The sequence below is a fragment of the Pseudonaja textilis genome, chromosome 6 (assembly GCF_049901715.1).
Source record: "Pseudonaja textilis isolate UNSWEBS1 chromosome 6, rPseTex1.2, whole genome shotgun sequence".
NCBI classification, from domain to species: Eukaryota; Metazoa; Chordata; class Lepidosauria; order Squamata; family Elapidae; genus Pseudonaja; species Pseudonaja textilis.
In genome coordinates, this window is record NC_141995.1 from 38,073,211 (window position 1) to 38,095,816 (window position 22,606).

General features: G+C 37.7%; 2 protein-coding genes across 8 annotated transcripts in view; one reads left to right on the top strand and one right to left on the bottom strand.

The window, feature by feature from the left end:
* SNX25 (sorting nexin 25) overlaps positions 1-3,424 on the bottom strand; it is a 57,243-nt gene extending 53,819 nt beyond the window's left edge. Inside the window, exon 1 of one of the 3 annotated variants that reach the window (XM_087936303.1) lies at positions 3,247-3,424. Coding sequence is in view for 1 of the 3 variants with exons in the window: in XM_026697880.2 (XP_026553665.2) it covers positions 932-1,447 (516 nt within the window). In the remaining 2 variants the exon portion in view is untranslated. Of the gene's footprint in view, positions 1-931; positions 1,795-3,246 lie in introns of those variants that run through there. The other 2 variants (XM_087936304.1, XM_026697880.2) reach the window with 2 other exon arrangements.
* On the top strand, positions 1,713-22,399 carry CFAP97 (cilia and flagella associated protein 97). Of its 5 annotated transcripts, none has more exons than XM_087936308.1 (6): positions 1,713-1,999; positions 7,910-8,786; positions 8,870-8,941; positions 17,977-18,245; positions 20,689-20,839; positions 21,427-22,399. In XM_087936308.1, exons 1-6 carry the CDS (start codon positions 1,736-1,738, stop codon positions 21,531-21,533), a joined length of 1,740 nt encoding a protein of 579 aa, XP_087792434.1. In that variant the 5' UTR covers positions 1,713-1,735; the 3' UTR covers positions 21,534-22,399. The 5 variants fall into 5 exon arrangements, with proteins under 5 accessions (XP_087792434.1, XP_087792437.1, XP_087792435.1 ...); XM_087936311.1 differs by having other exon boundaries at positions 1,817-2,228; XM_087936309.1 differs by having other exon boundaries at positions 1,825-1,993.
* The last annotated feature ends 207 nt before the right edge of the window (positions 22,400-22,606 follow it).

Here is a 22,606-nt window from a genome sequence, read left to right on the forward strand (position 1 = left end):
AGACTGAAGAGTTCTGCAAGTTTGTAAGTTAGCTGTTATGCAGAGGCTCCAGGCACACATTATCTTTCTTTAAGTAAAAGTTATGCAATTCTCACATTGCAAACTCAAGGTTTTTCAAAGGGTTTGTAGTGTTTGTGTTTTTATTTATGACCCAGCAGCAATCAAACATGCTGGTCATGCTAGCAAAGTGACCCACATTAATCTCGCAAGTAATCCTCCCTTAGCAACTGTCTCATTTAGTAACCATTCAGTTATGACACAGATTTTTAGAAACCATTCTATGATCAGTCCTCACATTTACAGCCTTCACATATCTGTAAAGCAAAATCAGATAAGCTGAAATAAGATAAGCACAGTTGCAGTTTTCACTTAGTAACTGCTTCATTTAACAACTAAATTGCCATCCCAATTATGGTCCCTAAGTAAGGTCTATGTACCTTGAAGAACTCTGCTCCAAAAAAATGCACTAACTTCCCAATCACACCCAGGTATCAGAAAGCTCCACAACTTTTCCACAGTAACACTGGAGAGAAAATGAAATTCGCGCTCAAGAGAGGGGAAATGACATTGGCACTCACATCCCCCTCTTCCCGTTTTTCTCTGCCCTCTGTAACAGGTACAAGAGAGCTCTAATCTGTTTCAGGCAACAGTGATTTACTTGAAAGCCCAGAATACCCGAAGGCCTTTAATCCCCAACGCAGAAGACAGGTAGCAGCAGATGGAAGGTCTCAATTGGGAGAGCTCCTTTGTTTCAGATTCAAGGCACTTTGGGGGTCCAAAAAGAGGGCTGAGCCAAGACACCTTTTCCGGCTTAAACTCAGCCCTGTTTCCAAAAAAAAGGCGGGGGGGACGCCCACCAGCCTCGAGTTTAAAAGTGTCGGGGCTGAGGAGAAGAAAAAGCAGCTGAGGTCAGAGGAAGGCAATCGCTTACCCCGGCAGCTCGCCAGAACGGCGCCGCGCTCGCTCTTCCTGGGTAACGCCGCTTCCAAGCGGCGAGAAAAGCCGGCTGGGGTCGGAGGGGCCCGCGATTTTGGCTCCCCGGAGCCAGCAAGAAACCGAGTAAAAAGGCGCCGGCAGCACAAACCAGGTAGAGGCCAAGCCGGAGCAGAAGCCAGGCCACGTATAGCTGTCCGACGACCTCCACATCCTCCTCCGGCGGCGGCTTCTGCTGCCCCAGATGGAAGAGGAAGACGGCCAACCCCACCATCCCCAGTCCGGTGGCCAGCATGGAGCGGGTCCACAGGATGGGGGGAGCCGCCGCCGCTTCTTCTTCGTCTTCTTCGCCGTCGCCTTCGGCCCCGGCTGGGACGCTGCTACTCTTCTTGCAGGATTCCCCGCGTCCGGGACTTGGGGCGCCGGAGGTGCCGGAGTCGACCGCGGCGGCCGCGGATTCCACCTGCCCGCTGCCCCTGCCAGAGGAGGTGTTAGCGCCGGTATCGGGTAACATGCTGCTCTAGGAGCCGCCGGAAAGCAGCACATCTCCCGCTCCGGGCCCTCTTCGGAAGGTCTCGGCTCCCCCGTTGAGGGAGGTCTTCCCTAACCTCCGGCTCAAGTCCCTGAGCGCGCCGAAGCCGGTGCTGCTCATGCCCGAGAGGCGCGAAGGAAGCGTCCCCGCCTCTTTCTCTCCACTCCAGGCGCCAACCAGAGAACGCAACCCTACCCGACTCACCTCGGAGGCAGCCGAGGCCCCACTGGCGGCGTTGCCGAGGCGGGAGGGGGGCGGGGAAGCGCCTGAATGACAGCGCGGCCGGAAACCCAGCCACGTGCACCGGCCAAGCAAGGCCGAACCAGTCGCGTAAAAGCAACGAACAGCACCGCCTTCTTTTACTTCCTTTGGCTGATGGTTACGTCCATCTTATCGCTAACCGGGTCTTGCTTCTCAAAAAAAGGGCTCCCACTAGTGTCACTCGGAAGCCTTTCGCCGACTCTGCTCTTGGTCGCCGTTTCGACAGCGAGCGATTTGCAGGGCTGCTTCTCCACTACGCGCCGCCAAGTACGGGTGTGTGTGTGTGTATGTGTGTCATTGTTATTTTCTACACTTTTCTGTGGCGCAACCCAGCCTTGTGCATGAATCCTTAGCCGAAGTAGACATGCAGTTGCAGAACAAGTACTTGCAATAAAGCACACGGGGAACACCGGTTTGACCACGCGGCGACAAATGTTTTCTCACAGTGGAGTCTTCGATACTCTCGGCTTGTTTGCTTGCCGACGTTTCATTACCAGACTAGGTAACATCTTCGGTTTACCTAATCATGGAGTAATGTTTGCTCAAGTTTCGGTTCAGTGGAACCGGACGGGAAGTAAATGCATTTAACCCAGCCTTCTGCAAATTTGCTCCTGCAGCAAAGCAAATCAAATCATTATTTATTCTGTCCTTTGATTCAATTGTTGAATATAAAGACAGATAGTAAAATGATAGTAGTCTTTCCCCTATTTCATACATTCAGTCAGTAATCATAGAGGACAGAATATTATTCATTTTGGGGAAGTATACCGAATAGCTATCATTACCTGGATTTTCACAATATTGTATTTACAAACGCTGGAAGCTTTATATAGTTCTAGCGCTAAACTATGAAGAAAATCTGTAGATTCTCAATCATCCAGGTCATGGTTGGTCCTAAAGGTGCTTTTTCAGGAGGCAACCGGACTTTCTTGTTTTTTCTTTTGAAGACGTTTCGCTTCTCACTGAAGAAGCTTCTTCAGCTCTGATAGCATAGTGGGGAATGAAAGGATTTATATTCCTCTGCATCCTTTTAGAGGGTGGTTGAAACACTGAGAAACCTCCAAATGCTTCAACAAACCCTCCAAAAGGATGCAAATGACCAGCTGTCTGCAAGGAATATAAATCCTTCCATTCCCCACTATCCTGTCAGAGCTGAAGAAGCTTCTTGGATGAGAAGCGAAATGTCTTCAAAAGAAAAAAAACAAGAAAATCCACTTGCCTCCTGAAAAAAGCAGCTTTGCGACTATGAAGAAAATCATTCTATTTTAGCTGGTGCCAAAGTGTTTAAAGCCGTGTTTTTTTAAAAAAAAAAAACTTGGCAACTTTAAGTTGTCCATGGCCTTCGACTGCCAGAATAACCCAGCCAGCATTCCTTAGCATGGGGAATTGTAGAAGTTCACACATCTTAGAAGTTACCAAATTTGAAAAACACCATTTTAAAGTGATTTTACCCGATCCCTAAACGCGTTTAAATATGCCTGTTCAACTGAGAATTTGGGGAAATACCAAATAATACAAACAGGTCAATTTGACATTAAAGGGGGGACCGCATGATTTAGGAAACCATACAGTTACAAAGGTTATTTGCGAAGATTTCTAAGGCTGCGGCAAACATAGGATGGTGCTGGTTCGTTTCGCTGGCGAACCAGCTTCGCCTCTTCTCCAGCGACCGGGACGCCGCGTTCCCCGCTGCTGCACGGAAAGGGAACCCGGACGTGCCAACGCGGAGGCGGAAATATTTGTTTCCATGTCTTCTATCCCTCCCTTTCCTGGTTACGCAAACACAGCGCGGGCGGGAGAGTCCGGACTCGCTTGCGGGATACAGCAGAGCTGCGGAGCGAGCACGCAAAACGCCTCCCTTTTTCCTGCTGCGGGTGAGTATCCAGCCCATCCCCCGAGCGGAGCCTTGCTTCGGTCTCGTGGCGGGGTTAGGGGTCAGCGGCCCCTCCGCGAAGGGGAATCGATGCGGGGGCATCGCCATTTCGGAATGGAGGGACAACACATTTAGCTAAGTACCGGAGAAGAGGGGGGAATCGTTGTACCCCTTTGCCCGGAGGGGCTGTGCCTCCGTAAATAGCCATCCTGAATGCAGCAGATCTGTTGCACGTGGCTGGTATCGTATGGCTTAGTTATATCCGAGTTAGCAAGAGTTATGTTTTAATTTTTTTTTAAGGATTTCTTTTACACGTGCAACTTGCAACGAACAGGCATTATTCTCGGTCTTAGAACAAACGTGGGGGCCGCCAGGTGTTTTGGTGAAACTGCGGAAGAGGCTGAGGGCTCGGTGCGGATCTGACTTGTTAGTGGCTGGGTTACAACTGTTCGTTCCAAGTCTAGCCGCAAACTTGCCTCTCTTGTCCGTAAGAAGCCGGAGTTTATCCAGCTACTTGTAAGGACACCCCGAGGACAGCTCTTGCCTGGGGTGTTTTCTTACAAGGCTTGCATTTCGGGGCTGTATTCCTTTGAGCAGAAGATGACTCGATTTTGCAACGTAGCAATAATAAGGCGGGTTTTGCCTTAGCTAAATTAATTACATTACTGCAGGCAATTATATTTTATTTAATACAGTGCAAATCATGTCTTAATGCAGTGTATGAATTCAATGCAAAAATGAGCAATTTGCCAGTTCTAAATGAGATCTCTTCTAGTCATTTGTAGATCATGGGAATAGAGCAAACTGAGTACTATTTCAAGATGCAATCATTTTTAATTCCTTAGACCCAGGGGTCTCCAGCCTTGACAACTTTAAGATTTGTGGACTTCAACTCCCACAATTCCTCAGCCGGGACCCAGGCTTAGACCATATAGTTTCTTGCAAGAAAAAACTGGATGGAAGGAAAAATACACCGTTTTAGGGATAAATGTTTTTTTCCCTTTCTTCACTTTCTGAGAGAGTAAAATTGCCTGTTTGCTTGTTGTGATCTTTTCCCCAAAACATCAAATTGGTTTATCTCCCTTGTGTCTTGTCTTGATGTGAAGAGGTTAGAACAACAGCCATGACAGTTCTGTCCTAGCAAAGCAATATGGGTCAGACAAAACTCTTTCTGAGTAATGAAGTCTCCAACATAGGGTGGGTTGTGGAGAATGGCTCATAAGCAAAATCTTAACAAAGGTTTAAACCCTTTATTCATATTTTTAAAACCTGAAATAATGGGCTATAACAGTGCTGAAAGAAGACTTACCAGGCAGATGAACATTTGGCATTTATCTGTATTAAAGGTTCTCAAGCATTTCATTCTCAGTACCCCTTTGCATTCTTAACAATGATTGAGGGCCCCAAAGAGCTTTGGTTTATCTGGGTTGTATCTATCAATAATTACTGTATTAGAAATTAAAACACAGATTTTAAAATACTTGTCTCCATAGATGGGGGTGGGGGGGGCAGACCACACTTTGAGAATCACTGTCTCATTCCTTAATTCCTGGGCCAGATTGACTGCATGCTAAACGTTAACTAAATTTGTCATGACAACTGCAGTTGTATTAATATATCCTATACATATGCCCAAACAGTTATTCTCCATAGCCTGCCTCCCTCACTTCAACAATCCTACACAGCAGTTATCACAAGATGCTAATTTAATTTTAAATGCAATTACTTCTGAGTGTTACATTTCCAAGGAGACAGAGAAATTACTTTATGTAGGATTGTGTAGGTGTCATATCAGCACAGGCATATGCAGTGTTTTGTAATGATCTCAAGTTATGTTTTAATTTCAAATTCTTTAAATTTTAAATTACCAAAATATGTGGAATGCATAGGTGCCTGCAGAATATGGTCAAAAAAGTAAGACAGCAAATGATACAGTCAAAATTTTTGCCTGTTTTTATGTGCATTGCAACATACCCCCCCAAAAAAACCCCAGTGGAATTTAATTGCATTGTCATAGTTGCCATTTTAACTTTTAAATCATACTTTGCAGATGGAGGGGGGAGGAGAAATTTCATCTTCCCACTTGAAAATACTCAGTATTCAGTAATAAAATAATATAGTTCATGACTGAATTAGTAATGCTAAATGATAGGGGAAGTATATACTATACTTTGAAACCAATTTTTAAAATCCATCTATGCCTATATACAACTCAATAAAAAGTAGCTGTACTTCCGAAGAATAATAGAAATATATAGGAAGCATCAGGTATCCATTTTTTTGAAATTAACCTTGTAATCAACAGTAGATAGTGTATTGTTTGAGGACCCCCAGTTTCTATCTTTGTTTAAGTATGCAAGGTAGCTGGATTACCTATAACTAGTCATTCCCTCTCAGCCCTAATCATTCTTTTTTATTTATTATTTTTATTTAATATACTGTTTATTATGGTTATTTTAAAGGCCTAGTCATTCCCTCTTAACCCTGATCACTCAAACAAGGCTCCACAACAAGCCCTGTTTGAAAAAGACAATACACCCTCTGCACCCTCATGTCACATCAAGCATTGATAAGCTTTGGTGTAGTTGCTAAGTGAATGCAGGGGGGAAAACAAGCAGATCCTACAACCAAACAGAACAAGCATTAGGAGCAACAGACATTTTGTTACTTATAGTAAGTAGGGTCTGTATGGAGAAGGTTACAAAAATGTGTTGTTAAATATAGACAACCTAGAATAGAGTTCTTGGACAAGTAGTGGATATATTAGGTTAAATGGAAATTAACTATATGGTGTAATTAGGGATAATTTAATTATGCTTTTCTTAATACAATCAATAGTATTATATACAAAATAATATAGGGTGGGGGAGATCCAGGTATCTTTTGTACTCCATGGGCCAGGCATGCCCTGGGATGACTTGCGTGGATGAAAATCTGTATCTGAGTTACTGTTGATTAAGAGTCTTGAGCCCAGTGTAGAACAGAGTACAAGATTGTTTGTTGTTGCTATTGTAAACAATTGAGAAGGAAAGAAGCTTTTGGCAAACTACTGTCAACTTCCAAAAAATAATCTCCTGCCTATTCCTGCATATATTAAACATATATTCTGAGTTTAGTGCCATGATTAATATTCCTGTCTGAAAAAAAATCACAGCAGTTCAGCTCACAGCAGTACCATAGCAACTGAAGTAGAGAGACATAATTTATTATTGCCTGACATAGCAATTAATGAATTAATGTGAAGTTTCCTTCAAATATCACTGACTCAGTGAAGCTATTGTAGTGGGTTCAGGTAATTTTCCAGTGTGAACTGCCTAACATGCCACTAGATTGAAAGGAGGCACAGTGGTATCTCAAAGACTTATCTATTTTATTGTGACCATAAGGTTCCATTGGTGAGAACCTGCTTCAATACAAGTCTTGGGAAAAATCCTATTATAAAAGTATTTTATTCAACTGAGCTACCTTTTTGGAACTAATTGATAAAATATCTAAAAGATGGTAATACTCCAACTAAATTATCAACTGGAGGTACCAATATATTATTGTAAATGGAGCCTAGATGTCCATTTTTATTATACTTTAATGGAACACAAGCACTGTAATAAAGGTTTCTTTTCCCTAATGTGGTATTGTACTGTTTTAATATAACAGCCATAGTTGGGCATTATTTTTACTAGGACCAGACAAGGAACCAGGGTAAGCGGTACAAAAAAAGCAAAGAATGAAAAAAGGAATGGAAAAATCTATACCTTGCGTCAGATGGAGATGGCAAATTAAATGAATTAGTTAATAATAGAGGATACAGATAACCAAACTGAAAAAAGAAATTATTCCCTCTCTTTTCAATTTTGAAAATGTCAAGGTACTACACTAGGGAAAATATTTTTATTTTTATTTCCTGCTCTCCTTAAATGTTTGCATTGCTCCTGACATTTTGAATTTATATTATCCACCTATGATTTTTATTTCTATCTCTAAATTAATACATATATTATTTGGTTTTAATAATACTATAATTAGTGTTACCGATATTTTAAATTACATAGTTGTTCACTTGATATAAAATAAGTTAGTAAATCCACAAAACTTATATTTTCTATTTATACAATTACTATTGAGCAGTATTAAACCAACTTGAGTTATGTGATTGTACCAAATGAAACAACAGAATATTGCATTAATTGTTTCTGCTTGAAGAAGATAAAGTTAAAATTTACATTTGGGGGAAAAGATTTGCTGTAATAAAAGGTTAGAAAGATATTTTTCTTCCAGTGATTGGTATAATAATTCCAGTTTTCTATTTGTAGGGAAAACACTTAAGCAGTACTGACTTCAGTATGGACCGATATGAAGATGTATCTGATTGTGAAGTGGATCACTCTTTCTTTGATAGTGATTTTGAAGAAGAGATGAAGAAAGACAAAGCAACAACACAAATAAATAAAATGGAAAGTTCTGGGCCTGCACAAATAAAAGATTCAGTTACAGATGATTGTCATTTGAAACAGGAAGCCAAAGCAATGGAGGATAACGCTATTGAGGAAGAAAAGCAAGCTAAGCAGGCAGAATCTCAAAAGGAACACATGTTAGGAAATGGTGCTCATAATTCAAATAATGCTCTTTCTTTGTTAGCTTCTTTAAATCTGGAGGATCCAGTTGATCACAGCACAGCACAAAATGAACAAACACTTCATGAAAACATTCCCGTGCAAATTCCCCTAAGAGAGAAAGAATGTGAAGAAAATTACTACACAGATGAAGAAGACAGTAGTGATGATAGCAGAAATCAGAGAGTGAGACATAAGTTCTCTAAACAGCCTAATGGTACGAAAGTTAATAGGAATGTTAGTTCTTCCTCATCCTCTTCCTCATCTTCTAGTTCTGATACAGATTATTCAGATACAGGATCTGATGGTTGCCTGTCAGACTCATCATGTTCTTCAGAAAAGAAAAACATAAGATCACCACTTCTTTCATCAGGACAACAGTCAAGACAAGGAATAAAGTCAGTGGAAGAAAAATCAAAATTGGGTGACCACACAGAAGAGTCTGAAGATACAGTTACTGATGTAACTCCTCTTTCAACCCCAGATATTAGTCCCATCCAATCTTTTGAAGTGGCAGCATCCAATGATAATAAATTGAAGGTTAAAAGACAACAAAATGTGAGCCAGGAGTTATACGGTAAGTTTACAGAACTTATTAAAGCATATACATGGAAGCAACACTAGACTTAATATACCTGTTTATACTTTTTTTTTCATTAGAACCTGAGGTAGATCACAAATGTCTTCAAAAGGTACTACATGAAGCTATGGACTTGAATAACCTTTTGAAAGGTATTTTTCTTTTAATTCTTCAATATCATTTTTTCTCCTTATTCTTTCATTGTAATTGCATTCCAATATAGTATTTCGGATGATGGATGGATGGATTGCTTTGAATATGAAAAATATGTTCATTCTTTAGACTTACTTTATATTTCTAGGCATAGTAATGTGAATAAAAATTTATGAATTGAAAAAAATCAAGCACAACATGGTAATTTAAAATTTTCTATAAGTTATGTATTTTTCAAATAAAGCTAGGCATGGTTAATCCCAGACACACACACACACACACACACACAACCACAACCACTCAGTTAAAATGGATATGCAAATGAAAATTGTATTTTTATGGCCATACCTTTTACTTCAAACACTTGGAGCCTGTCATGATACAGAATATATTGGGCTGCTGTAGTTTTTCTGTCCACTGTTGCATCTAAAGCTTTGGATGCACAGTGGACCATTAAATAATTTTTTATTTATAAACATGACACCTAGTTTGGGAAAAAGATAGTTAAGCATAAGATCAGACAAGAAACAGAGCAGTTGATCTAATTCATAGTAAGGCTACATTACTATGAATCTTGCATGTCTGAATGTACAAATCTGCAGTCTCTTCTACTGCCTGATAAGTTAGGGAGGTTCCTTTCTAAGTTTTTTTCTCTGTCTTAGGCAGGTGTGGACTAAGCTTCCTCTTATCTACCTATGCTTCCCCCCACCCCCCTTTCCAGGTCATTTCCACATTGCCATTACAACTTCAGCAATATCTCACTGGTACTATTTTATTTTTAAATAGGGAAAAAGGAGAAATAAAGGCTGGGAGAGCATATATCTTATATAAAGAGCAGTAATAGTTGTTTATTCAATTAAAATTTATAATTTGAGGTATATTTGATTATAAATGCATTTCAGTTGTGCCTTAAGTTTCAATTTATTACTTTGGTCATTTTGATGAATAATCTATACCGTGACTTAGGAGGGTCTTCGTTTAGTTCTCCTGGACTTGAATACTTTTAGAACTGTTTATTTTGATACTATTAACAACTGTGGGATTGGGCTTCAGCAATGTATAGCAGAAATAGACATCTTTACTAATGGATTCTCTAAAAGGTGGTACTGTAAGACCATCATTCAGCACTAACGTTCTTAGCTACAGTGTTCTTTCTTGCACATTGGGTAATATCTACATGAAATCATCATTGAGATTATTCAGAATTTGATGAATCTCAGCTCTATTCTACTTTGTTAGAAATCCTTGTTAGAAATCATTAACTTTTCTGGAATAATATTTGATTTTAATAATGAATTGGATAAGGAGGAACTAGAAGTAGCTGAAATTTAATCTAGGTAAATTGAGGTCAGTAGACTGGAAATGTAACTTCTTAACATTTTCTGGAAGAGAGAGTGTTTTCCCTAAACGATCAGATTTATAGCTTGCAAAATCTATTCGATTCTCCTTTCCCAGATCTTCATATAGTGGAAAGAATAACATCTGGGTAGACATAGTTATACCAGCACTGATTTAATCACGCAATTGTTATTCCTTATGCCTGTGAGGATCTCGGTTGATTCACTTTCCTGATATGCATCACTTTTCCTTGTTGTGGTAAAGCAGGGATGTCAATCTGTCCTGGAAACAGCAAAGGACTTGCCTGCGGTTCCTCTGACAGTGAAAATGGAAGCGGCCCTCCCAAGCTCCATTTTTGCTGGCAGAGGGTTGCAGGAGGCTGTCCCAGCCAAAAATGGAGCTTGATCAAAAGCCTGTTTTCTCTGGCAGAGTACTTGGGCCACCCACAGGAGCCTCTGACATGAGTAATGTCAAGCTGGCCATGCCCCCCTGGTCCCCCAAGGTCAAACACAACCCTGATCAGCCTTCAATGAAATCGGGTTTGATACTGCTGTGGTAAAGTGTGTCACAGAGATGAGATACCCTTCCTCTGCAAAGCACTAAAGTGAAAGCTGATTCACAGGTCTTTCCTTAGAGACCTGTGCATGCCCCAAAGCCCCATTGTTCAGCTGAACTACCACAGCCATTCAAGCCCTCCAGTTTGAGGCACAATGCTTCAATGGATTGCTTCACTCAAATCTTCATTGAAGTGAAACTTCAAAGGTTTGGAAATCCTAATGTTCATACTTAATGATATTTGGATGATGCAGCAGAATCTAGAGGGCTATCCCTGAAAGAAACCAAAGAGGTTCAGTTAATTTAAAATGTGACAATAATTCTCAGTATAGAATTGAGAAACCTGCAGTAGTTACTAGTTGTTTTCTGGGCTCAGTCCACAATATTTGTCTTACAACTGTAAATAGCTATTGTCTGATGAAATCAAATTACTATGCACTTACTAGATTGTTACATTTTAAAGAATCTTACTTTAAAAAAAAACTAATGTATTAACCATAAATTCAACTATGAATGTAAAATCAGTAAATGGATCTTCAAATACTTGGTCCCATTTAATTGTTCTTCACTTGATATGAGAAGTCTTATAGAAAGGTATTGTGATGTATTGCTGATGTAAGCAGATTCTTTATTAAGGCAGGCTGACAGAAACTTTCAAGAGTTGAAGAGCTGGAAGCAGGATTTCTTCATGTTATTAAAACTGATATACGGTATCTGTGTATCTGTTTCTCTCTGTGTTGAAAGAAAATAGGTGAGAAAAAGAGGGAAACTAAAGTGCTTAGAACTTTAAGGGTAGCATAAAAGAGAAGATACTTGTATGGGATACTGTGCCAGATATTTTTTTAAATATATAGTTTAAGATCTCTTTTTCTACAATCTTATTTGAATATTGTCTAATTGCAGTCCTTTCAGTATTGTTTGTGATTGCCATAGCTGTCCTATTGCCAGAGTCATAGAAATATATACATCTCTTGTATGATGTCCAGTTTAGCATCTTTAAATTTCTATGACTGTCTACATTGGTGGTTTTAATATCTAGAGCACCATTTGTCATTTCATTGACTGTGAATTTTAAATTAATTGATAAACTTGTTTTCCCTCTATATTCTGTGGCCCCAGTTCTGGGTGTTATGATACCAATTCTGGATTTTCTCTGTTAAATATCAAACAAGATCTTCGTGCATCAGGACATGAACTCTATGAATCTACAGTTTATATATTGTAGGTTTTTTTTCATGAGTTTAAGAAATGGGACATTATAGGCTGCTTGAAAGAAAGTTATTTCACTAGGTCAATGCTAAAATAAAAGTTTTTTCATCCAGACTCAGCCTATCAGTTTATTATTAATAAAGTCTCCTTCCTGGGACGCCTTTGAGTAACAGCTTAAAAATTGCTAAGAATCCCCCACGGAGAAAGTAAACTTACCTCTTTTCTAATCTGGAACGGGGCAGCACATTAAAAGAGTGGATCCATTTAATGAAGATAGCATTAGAGTGGCTGAGTCAGTTTCTTAAAGAATTCTTACAGTTAGCATTCCCATCTACCCATTCATTTTTTGCAAAAAAAAAAAAAAAGATAGGAAATAACAACCTTGTTGTTGACCTGCTGGTCTTCGATAAGATTTTTTTTTTGTCCACAGCACTGATTATAGAGAAAGTCAGGTTCACAGAATATGTTTTTTAATGCTTTTTGGTATATGTTAATGTTAGAAGTTATTTATTACTCTTAAAAGAAGTGTTGTTTAATCTTAGGTTTGGGGCCTTTACTTACATTTTTTTCAATTGAATTACTGTGTCTCAAGTACTAAACAATGTATTTCCAACTGTACTCCATAGGATTGTATGATAGAGCAAGACTGGGGTAATTTATCCATTGCAGAAAGCTAAAGCATTCTAATATAGAAGAAATTCTCTATATAGAGAGGCATCAAGCAATGAAGGGTTGAGATGTGTAAGTTATTCTTTAATATTTAATAGCATGTAGCTGTTCCTCCACATTTCAGTATGAAAATAGAATTTTAATATTATAAAAATATTATTTTGGGTCACCACATTTTCTATAATAAAGGTTCTTTTTTCTGATCAAGACAAATACCATAATCAAGGTCAGAAAGCAGGGAAGATCCAAAGTGATGAGCGTGGTAGGTTAGATGTCACCATTGGACATCTCATGAAGCATCAGAATAGAAAGAATGAAAATATTTCTGTTGCTAGTTTCCCCATGGAGAGCCCAGGTGCTCCACTATTGAGCTGAGTTTAGGCAGAGGTTTGTCCTCCGAGCTTGCTGCTTGGCTTCTGAACCAGCTAACACAGGGGTGGGGTGTAGGGTTTGAAGATGTTACCTAGCTGGGTTAGGAAATGTCCAGGAGCCATGCAGCAAGCTCAGGGGACAAACCTCTGCCTAAACCTACAACCCAGGCTACAAATATTCTCTACAATTTCTAAATTGAGCAGAGTCTCAAATAATCCTCAACATGGTCACAAATTCTATGCTGGAGAGATGGAGTGATGGACAGATTGGATCCCACCTAACTCTTCAGCCTTAAAGCTCTTTCAGGTAGCCTTGACACTTTCAGCAACTCTCAAGACTTCTTGACAGTTGTCTAAAACTGAAGTTCTCATACACAAGATTTATGAAGATGATAGTGAAAGTGCTGAATTTTACCAACAGGACTATTTCCCATTTAGAATCTCTTCTCTAGAACACTTATTTATTTATTTAGCTCTTCTCATTATGCTTAATCAGTGGCTGCCATAGCATTATGATGAGCAAAATGGCTGAAATCTAATTGTAAATACTGTAGCAATTTACGTATATACGCAAACACTAATTAAAGATAATTGCTGAAACAAATTCATGATTTATCAGTTATCCATTTAAAGAAAAACACCAAACAGGTAAATGATTTCAGTTAGCAAAAAAATAACTTTTCAGAATTCAGATGTTTATCATAAAATATATCTAATAAAGTCATCACTCCTTGGGCCAAAGTGGCTTTATTTGCTATTTATTTATAATAAGTATATAGCATGTACTTTATGTTTAACTGTGTTCACTTCTACTTAATATAGAATTGAGACACATAGAAGAGAAGGAGATAGCATAAACAGTCTAAACTATGTTCTGTCCCTAAATTGTATTTTCAGGTTCTGTCAACTTGAGAATTTAAAGTTAAAGAGCTATGCATAATGAACAGATTCTTAACTTTAAATTCTCAAATTAACCATTTAAGATTAAATTAACTGTAACTAATACAACAAAGAATTTAAAAAGGAATGGGACTATATAGACTGGAGGTATTAGAACAAGCCTCTACAATCCTACTGTTTAGTTAGTCCATATACTAATATAGCTGTGCATGTAGCAGAATTATGTTAATATATGGACTAACTAAACAGTAGATTGCAGAGACTTGTTCTAGTACCTCCAGTCTGTACAGTCCTGTTCCTTTTTAAATTCTTTGTCGTATTGGTTACAGTTAATTTAATCTTAAATGGTTAATTATAACAAGCCAATTTCTATAACTTTTAGTTTGAAACTGCCATGTTTCATAGACTGTATATAAAATAATCCACAGTCCCTATGAGAATAGAGACATAAAAGCTAACTTCCAGGTTTTTTTTAAGCCATATTGGAGGAAGAAGGATAGTGGTAGCGCTGTATTATAAAAAAGTGCCTCTGAACTATATTATTAGTTCCATTCTTTCTTTGCAATTTGATATACAGTAGATATGTGACTAGCCATTTACAGAGATTAAATATTTATTCAAAGACACAGAGTGGGATACTTGTAACCATGGTGAAAGAATCTCCACTATTCAGTATGCCAAACAATTATATTTTTTATAGAGATACTCACAAATTTCAAGTATTGTCCTAAACTCTCTTTGAATAGTACTGTGCTGTTGTAGCCCTACTATATAGTTTTGATGAAAAAAGTAGTTCAAAAGTGCTTGACTTGCTAATAGTTCAAATATGTGAATAGCATGTGTTATGTTTTATCATGTTTTAATTCTTTATTAAAGCCCAGGCAAAATAAAACTTATTTATATACTGAATAAATGTTTACACTGTGCAATCTTACGTTCTCAGCAATTTTACAAAAATAAAAATCCACAACACGATATACAGGTAGTCCTTGACTTACAACTGGTTATTTAATGAACATTTGAAGTTACAGAGACCTCCCCAGGGGTACTTATGGCCTGGTTTCAAAGTTCTGATGCCCCCCCCCCTTGGTCACATGACCACATTTCATGCCATCAGCAATCTGTCTGCATTTAAGACCATGTGCAGGGTCCCATATTCGAGTGGCCACGTTTTGCAAAGTTTTTGTCAAAACCTGGTATTTATTTCTAGTTTTGGTAATCCACAGCAAACCACTGGTTCACTTAACAGCCATGGCAGTCACTTAATAACTGCAACAAAAATAAAAACTAAAGTCAGTCATGTGGGGGGACTCACTTTACAACCATCACAACTTACGTGGTCATAAATCAAGGAATACCTGTAAACTAAAAGAATTAAAGAAATCAAAACAACTTTCCACTTGCAATTAACAATTGCAGTGGGACTATGTTAATTAATTAAAAGCCCTTTTGATAAGTTTCCAAAACGCCAGCAGGGTCAAGACATCTGAATTTCTGAGGGAAGGATATTCTGCAGTGGTGGGATAGTAACCAAGAAGTATCTCTTCCTAGCACTGATCCCTAATTTTGCAAAAGTACAGGAACATCAACATTTTTTCCTATGTATTGGCCAAGCCAATTCTGGTTGAAATATGCTATTCTGAGAGTCCTTTGACCCCAAGTTAAATGAGACGTTATAAGATAATTGTTTTCAGCTTCTGTAAGTAAATATCCTTTCTGTTCCTGTCTATTCTTGATGTTCATGGACATTATAGTTTCTATTAAGATGGTACAGATTCTTATTAAGAGTTGTTTCAGAATATATGCATGCACTTGTGGCAAGAACAGAGAATAGTTTCTTAAGCAATTATATAATCCAGAAAAAACTACAGATGCTATAATTATTTGAAGGAAGGTACTTGGTACATGTGGACATACTAAAGCACCTCTTTCAAACAGCACTGACACTTTCAGCAACTGACAAGATTGCTTGGCAGTTGTCTAAAACTGAAGTTCTCATTCACAAGATTTATGGAAATGGTAGTGAAAGTGATAACTTTCACCAAACAGGACTATTTCCCATTTAGAAGTTTTTTGTCCTCTAGAACAGGAGTGCTTAAATCTGGCCCATGGTGCTGACCTCGAAATAGCAAAGGACCAGCCCGCGGTGCCTCTGGCAGCCAACTACCCCACTGCCTGTTTTGCCCGGCAGGGTGATACGGGAGGCCGTCCAGGCCAAAAACAGGGCATGCGAGCCTCACAAAGCCTCCTTATGACCGGTACATGGACTTTCAAACCCCTTGCTTTTGATGGCATTCAGTTGAAAGGGATGTATCTCTATTGTAGACCAATTGTTTGATTTGTTTTCTTATTTTACAAAATGTATCTCATGATGCTCTCTCCATATGCATTCTTGACTTCCACTTCCCCGCTTGTCTATTGCAGATTGGCATATCTTTTATGTTTTTTTTCTGAATCCTAGTAACATCTACAGATGCTACTCTTATCTCTCTATTCCTTTTCCAAAAACTCTGCTTTCCTAAATATATTTAGCAATGTAATATGGTGAATTAGAACTCTTGGTGGCCTTCTATATAAGATCGGTGAAGGACCTGTTTATGAACAATTCTTGTTGTTAATTTAACTCTTTCTGTAACATTTTTGTACATACCACAAACCTCACATGAGGTTTTGCTTTGAAAACAAATTCAACAATTTAATAATTCTATTAAATACATTCAGCAATTTCAGGCTCTCTGACATTGAAGTTCTTTTCAAATATTTTACAGCTGAGTCATCTATCCAAGGCATCTGTCACACAGACGGTAACCAATTTGCTGCAAACTTCATTACAGAATCAGTGATTTACAAGTTTGATAGTACAGTAGTGACTCAAAAGAGATTAAATATCAGTGCCAAAGGCTTTTTAAGTACTGTATGGTATATCACAGCAAATCCATTAATGATCCAAGAGGGAGGACTTCACTTAGATTATAGATTAGAAGTGGGCAAGACATATTCAAGAAATTTAAAATCTCCCACATTTGTAGAAGCAAAACAAATGTCACACAGTTCAGAAAGAAAAACATGGCAATTTTAATATTGTGCACAACTTATAGTTATGAAGTGATTCTTTTCTTTTTGTACCTGGAACTATTTAAATGTGACTGCCCACCTGACATACTTATTTAGACATGCAAAAGGTAGAAATGAAACTTCAGCATTCAGAATTTTGGGAAAGTCCGTCTCCTGCTCACCATTTTGTACTGAAAATTGTGAGAATGTGAGTCAGCACCTGCTTTAGTTCTTGTTGACTGATAATCTGCTGAAGAGGGATGGATGGACTCATTGCATTTGAGTAATTTAATTAGTACTGCATAAGATAAACAACCAGCTCTATTTAGAAATGCCCTTTATGTTTCTAATTAGGGCTGGTGTTCACATTGCCTAGTCCCAAATCAAATTTAAGAATGATCAAATGAATTAATTGTTTTTGTAATAAGCTTCATTTTGACTCTCTGCCTTATAATGTATATTAATTCTCTGAAAATTGTAGGAAATGTTTATAGTGTGTTTCTTCTGGAAGCAAGAATTGTGGTGCATTACACTTGAGCACTGTAATTATTTGGAAAGAAATGGGCCTTGTTTATATAGGGTTTCATTTTATCACAACTGAGAAATATTGTATGCTTGGACCTTTTGATCTTGGATCCTTGAAATATATTTGCAATTTAAGTCCTGTAATTTCCACCAAATGTCATGCTCTCTGAAAATTATGGGAGTTAATGTCCAGCACGTTTGGTGATTATAAAACTGAGAAAAGTTGTGTAAGAGGCTTTTGTTACATAAGCTTCTGCTACCAACTTCAGAATTGGGGGCCAGCTCCTCAGAAGTCCTTATTTGAAAGATGTGTGTGTGTGGCTAAATCTGAAAACAGGTTTTATACTTTTGAAGTAATCCTGAAAAAGCCTACTCATGCTGCATGTTTTCTTAAATATGTACTATGTCCAAAGCTTTTCTGCAGTTGGAGAAAAAGGATCAACAAGAACTAGCGTTGAATCAGTCTTCCGTAGGATCAAGGAAAAACTACTCATTCACAAATGACGAAGTACGACAAATTGATCGGGAAAACCAAAGGCTCTTAAAAGAATTGACAAAGCATTCTACAAAACCCAGAAACAAAAGTGCCTCAGTGAAGAAACCTTCAGGCTCAGCACCTAAAATGTACCACAGTGCCATCAACAGGCAGAAGGAACAGCAGAGGATCGACAGAGAGAATCTGGTTAGTTGAAGTTCTGGATTTAACAATATTAATTAAAAACTAGACTTCTTCGACTTAGTATGTTAGGCAAATCTGTCCACATGGTTTGAGGCTCATGATAGATAAGCATCTAGCAAATTGTATTGCATTGTGTAAACCATGCGCTTTCAAACTATGACTTAATGCATCGTGTAGACCACATTTGTTCTGTCCTCTGATAAGCGGATGTAATCTTACTAAACCACAAAGCTCTCCTATAATTCAGTTGTACTAGGAGTAGAAGAAAATCTGTCAAGTGAATCCTGCCTATTTGTAAGTGCTTGCTCTGGGTGGGAGAGATAAAAATCCATTTTCTGAAAGTATCCAAATAGGGATAAAAATATATAGAGGCACTAGAAACACCACTGTCTAATGAACTTCAGGATTGCTATCCAAACATAAAGATGCCTACTTATCTCAAATTTTATAAGAACAATGAGACTTCAAATGGTTCCTCAACTGATGGTCCTTGGTTGTAGGTTTGTCATATACAACTACTATTTTGTTTCATTTTTTACTTAATGTTAATACAATTGACAGAAAAATTCTTTTAACCCATCAAATATGCTTGTTTCCTATTCAATTTCTTGCCTGGTATAATGCAGTTCATATATCTACATTTTCCTTTTTCCACTCAGTTGTGTCCAAATCTTGGAGGCTGCCTAGACAACTCCCTGCAGTTTCCTTAGCAAAGCTTTTCAAAAGAGGTTTGCCATTGGCTCCTTCGTAGTACTGAGAGAACATGATTAGCCCAAGGTCACCCAGTTGGCTCTGTTCCTGGGGTGGGACTAGAACTCAACAGTCTCCTGGTTTCTAGCCAGATACCTTAGCCACTACATTAACCTGGCTCTTGTGACCTGCAGTAATTTCACTTAAATTTAAGCAAGATTAACTCTGTGCTGGTTTAGGGACCATGTAGTTTCAACCCTGTTTTCTCCCTCTTTTAATTTCTCTATAGTACAAAGAATAAATATTTGAACTTCATTGTAATAGTATTTGTATATCTTTGAATTATGCAACGTTGTTGAAATATCTTGCTATGTGTTTGTGTTTACCTGTCTATATATATTTGTATGTGTGAACCTAAAATGAAATTCTTTTCACAATTGAGCATCTACTTTAGATATAAGAAAAATCAACCAGAAAGGAATTCATTGATCTCAGTAACAAGCAAGAAAAAACCTGATTGATGTAGGTAGTAGCAAAGGAATATATTAAGTCATTCTATCATTTTATTTTAGCCATTGATCAGCAAACACACATTATGTTGTCATAACACACAGCTATAGCCCACAACTTAAAGCAGAAATAATTGAAAAAATAGCCAACGGTCAATTTCAATTTCTGTAGCTGCTTATTCCACTACCACTGAATCGCTGTAGTAACTATAGCAACTGATCTTGAGGCAAATGAAAACTCATCTTCTGTGTAATACTTCCTTACCTAGAACTGCTCAATTGTTAATGATGTAATTTTGCATGAAGAAAAAGGTTTCTATTGGATCTGTAATGTAATATAGAGAAAAGTGGGGAATGAATTTACCTAGGTGAAATTGACCTCCTTTTGATCCTAATTTTTGATGCTATATTCTATTTCTAAAATATTCAGAATTTTAGGCTACAATCAAAAGCCACAACATTTAGTTCCTTATTAATATTCTAAAAATGCATGAATACATGCACATACTCAAAGAGAACATCCCAAGAAACCTCTGAGGTGGCTTCTTTCTGCACATTTTCTATTTTTCATTCTTTTGAAATGGAATAATTACAGTCTGTGTTTATAGTCTGCATTTTGGATTCCTAAGAGAGTGGTTGAATGACTGACTCAATTTGAACAATCATATTCTGGCATAATAACCTAGGATATGCACAAGATTCCGGCTCCATACACAACAATTTTTCTGTCTCCATTCAAATCACAAAATGGAGTACCAGAACATAGAAAAGGAACTATTGTAAACACATTTATTCAAATAACAATGCAAACATCTGAAACTAGCATAGAATATAAGAGCTTTATAAAGTAAAATCCACACCCCCTTAGAACATCATTGGCTTTTTCTGCTGCTGTGCTAAGACATCAGGTGACCACGAGATCAGGTGGACAATCATCTGTGATTTCCTATGGAAATTCATCTCCAATGAGACTTGTTTGGCCTCGCTCACACTGTCATATTTAATGTGATGAAGTTGTCTCCGTTCTCATATAGACAGGAGGGCTTCCCAACAGCCATTTCAAGTTAGTGTACTCCAGTTGTGTTGAAAAACAGTGTTATCATTCTAGTGAGAAAGTAATGGAATTGTAACCCAAGACATCAGAGATTGTGGAGGGCTAGTTTTGATTAAGAAATTCTGGTATCCCAAATCATATTGTATTAAGGAATGCATTATCTATTAATCAATGTATGTGTATATTATTAAAGGCTTTTTTGAAAAGACTTGAAGCAGTGAAACCAACAACTGGCATGAAGCGCTCAGAACAGCTCACTGACTACCAGCGGCAGATGGGCTACTTTCGCACTGCTGGAACTCCGAGGCGAGGAAAGTCTGCCTTGAATCATCAGAGTCCATCTAGTAAGTCATTCCAGAATCTTCATCTGCTAATTTCAGTTTGATTAAAGTGTGGGGAAAAAAACCCTCCCTGGCCTTTATTCCTACCAGATAGGGAATGAAATCAAATCTGATCATCTGCTATGCCTTAATTTTTTATTCACTATGCAAGGAAATTACGTTTATCTCCTTTTATACTTTTTCTAATATTTATAGGTTATTTAATATTTGCATGTTTATCGAGGTCATTTTTTTAATCGGCACAAATAACATCACTTAACCCTAAGGATTGAATCTAAACATTGTACGGTACCAATAGTACTTGCCCAAAGTGAGTTGGTCCTACATCTTGCCAAGCCCTCTATACTACATGCATGCTGATCTCCTAAGCCCAGAATAAGTGATTGACTACCTCCAAGAGCAGCAGTAACACTGACCAAGGTTACCTTTTTCATAAGCTGCATCCCACCTGCTGGTGGTCAAATCCAGAGAGTATTTCTGGTCCTGTTCTACTATGTGGTTTAATGTTTATACTGTTGACTTAAAGTTGCTTAAGTATATATTGCTTACTTAAAGCTCCATATGATCTCTTTTGTGTACAATTTTGACAGGAGGTACATCCCGAACTTCCAGTCATAGTGCATCCAGTACTATAAATCGAAGGAGTGAAAAACCAGTTTTTGATAAATGGTGCACTGCAACAGTTGAACCCCAGTAACATTCATGGCGCCTGGTTATAAATAATTTGCACTTCGCTATCAGATTTCTAATCTCTGGTGGTTTGGGGATTACTGTAATTCTGTGCAGGACTGTTGTAATATTGAATAATTAAAGGATACTGGAAAGTAGTATTAACTATAAATGGATACAATCTTGATTCTTTTTTTTCCATCTTTCTAATGTGTGCTGGACGGTATCTTTATAGTCAGTATTTCTTAAAACAATACTTGTATTAAAAAGTGGCAACATTGCAAACCTTATTTTCTCAAAGTCAAATGAAATTGAGGTTTGAAAAGTATGGGTTAGGGTAGACCAGAAATGTAAACAATATAATAAAATTTCATTTGTTTTTAGTCTTAAATTTTTAATTCCTTACCATGAAATTTAAGGTAATTTCATTATTGCAAACTTTTAATTTCATAATTTATAAGATCTAATAAAAGTTAGATGGAGAGAACATATACAACTTGGCCTTGGTGCTGTCAGTTACAACATGGAAATCATAAACTGAGTCTTTTCAGATCAGTTCTCCAATTTTAGAAATGTGGATTTAGATAAGCATTTAAATAAATGTAAAAAGTATTGTCTATTATCTAGAATTCTAAAGAACTTGTACTGTAATGTGTTAACAATTTTGGTCTGTGATATATTTGCACAATTATATTTATTAAATTATTCTCTAAAAATTTGTTTCTTGAAGTAAAAATGAACAGAAATCTTGTGGGTGCACTTCTTAAATCTTGGCACTTTGGAATCTCCATAAGCATATTTTTCTTTGTCAAAAACTACGAAGTGTGATTAGTTATGAAGGTATGAAAATTGTACATCTGTCATTTAAAAATTAAGTAAAATATTTAATTGAATTACTTCAGTGTGCAGTTCTTTTCTGTAATTTAAAAATCACATTCTGCTTTTAATTGTATTTATAATAGCTGTCTGCTCCAGAATATTACTTGGATTCTCCATCATTCATTGATTTACGAAATAATTTATAGTTAATTTCCTGTTTGAATTCCGTATGCATTTATCTTAATATCTCTAGGTTATAAAAAGTTCTAATCTATCTCAATT

Excerpts from the sequence above, each read along its gene's own strand:
- CFAP97 (XM_087936308.1), top strand. The coding sequence starts at position 1,736 with ATGACAGCGCGGCCGGAAACCCAGCCACGTGCACCGGCCAAGCAAGGC. Across the intron at positions 18,246-20,688 it reads GGATCGACAGAGAGAATCTG|GCTTTTTTGAAAAGACTTGA; the intron begins GTTAGTTGAAGT and ends ATATTATTAAAG. Across the intron at positions 20,840-21,426 it reads GAATCATCAGAGTCCATCTA|GAGGTACATCCCGAACTTCC; the intron begins GTAAGTCATTCC and ends CAATTTTGACAG.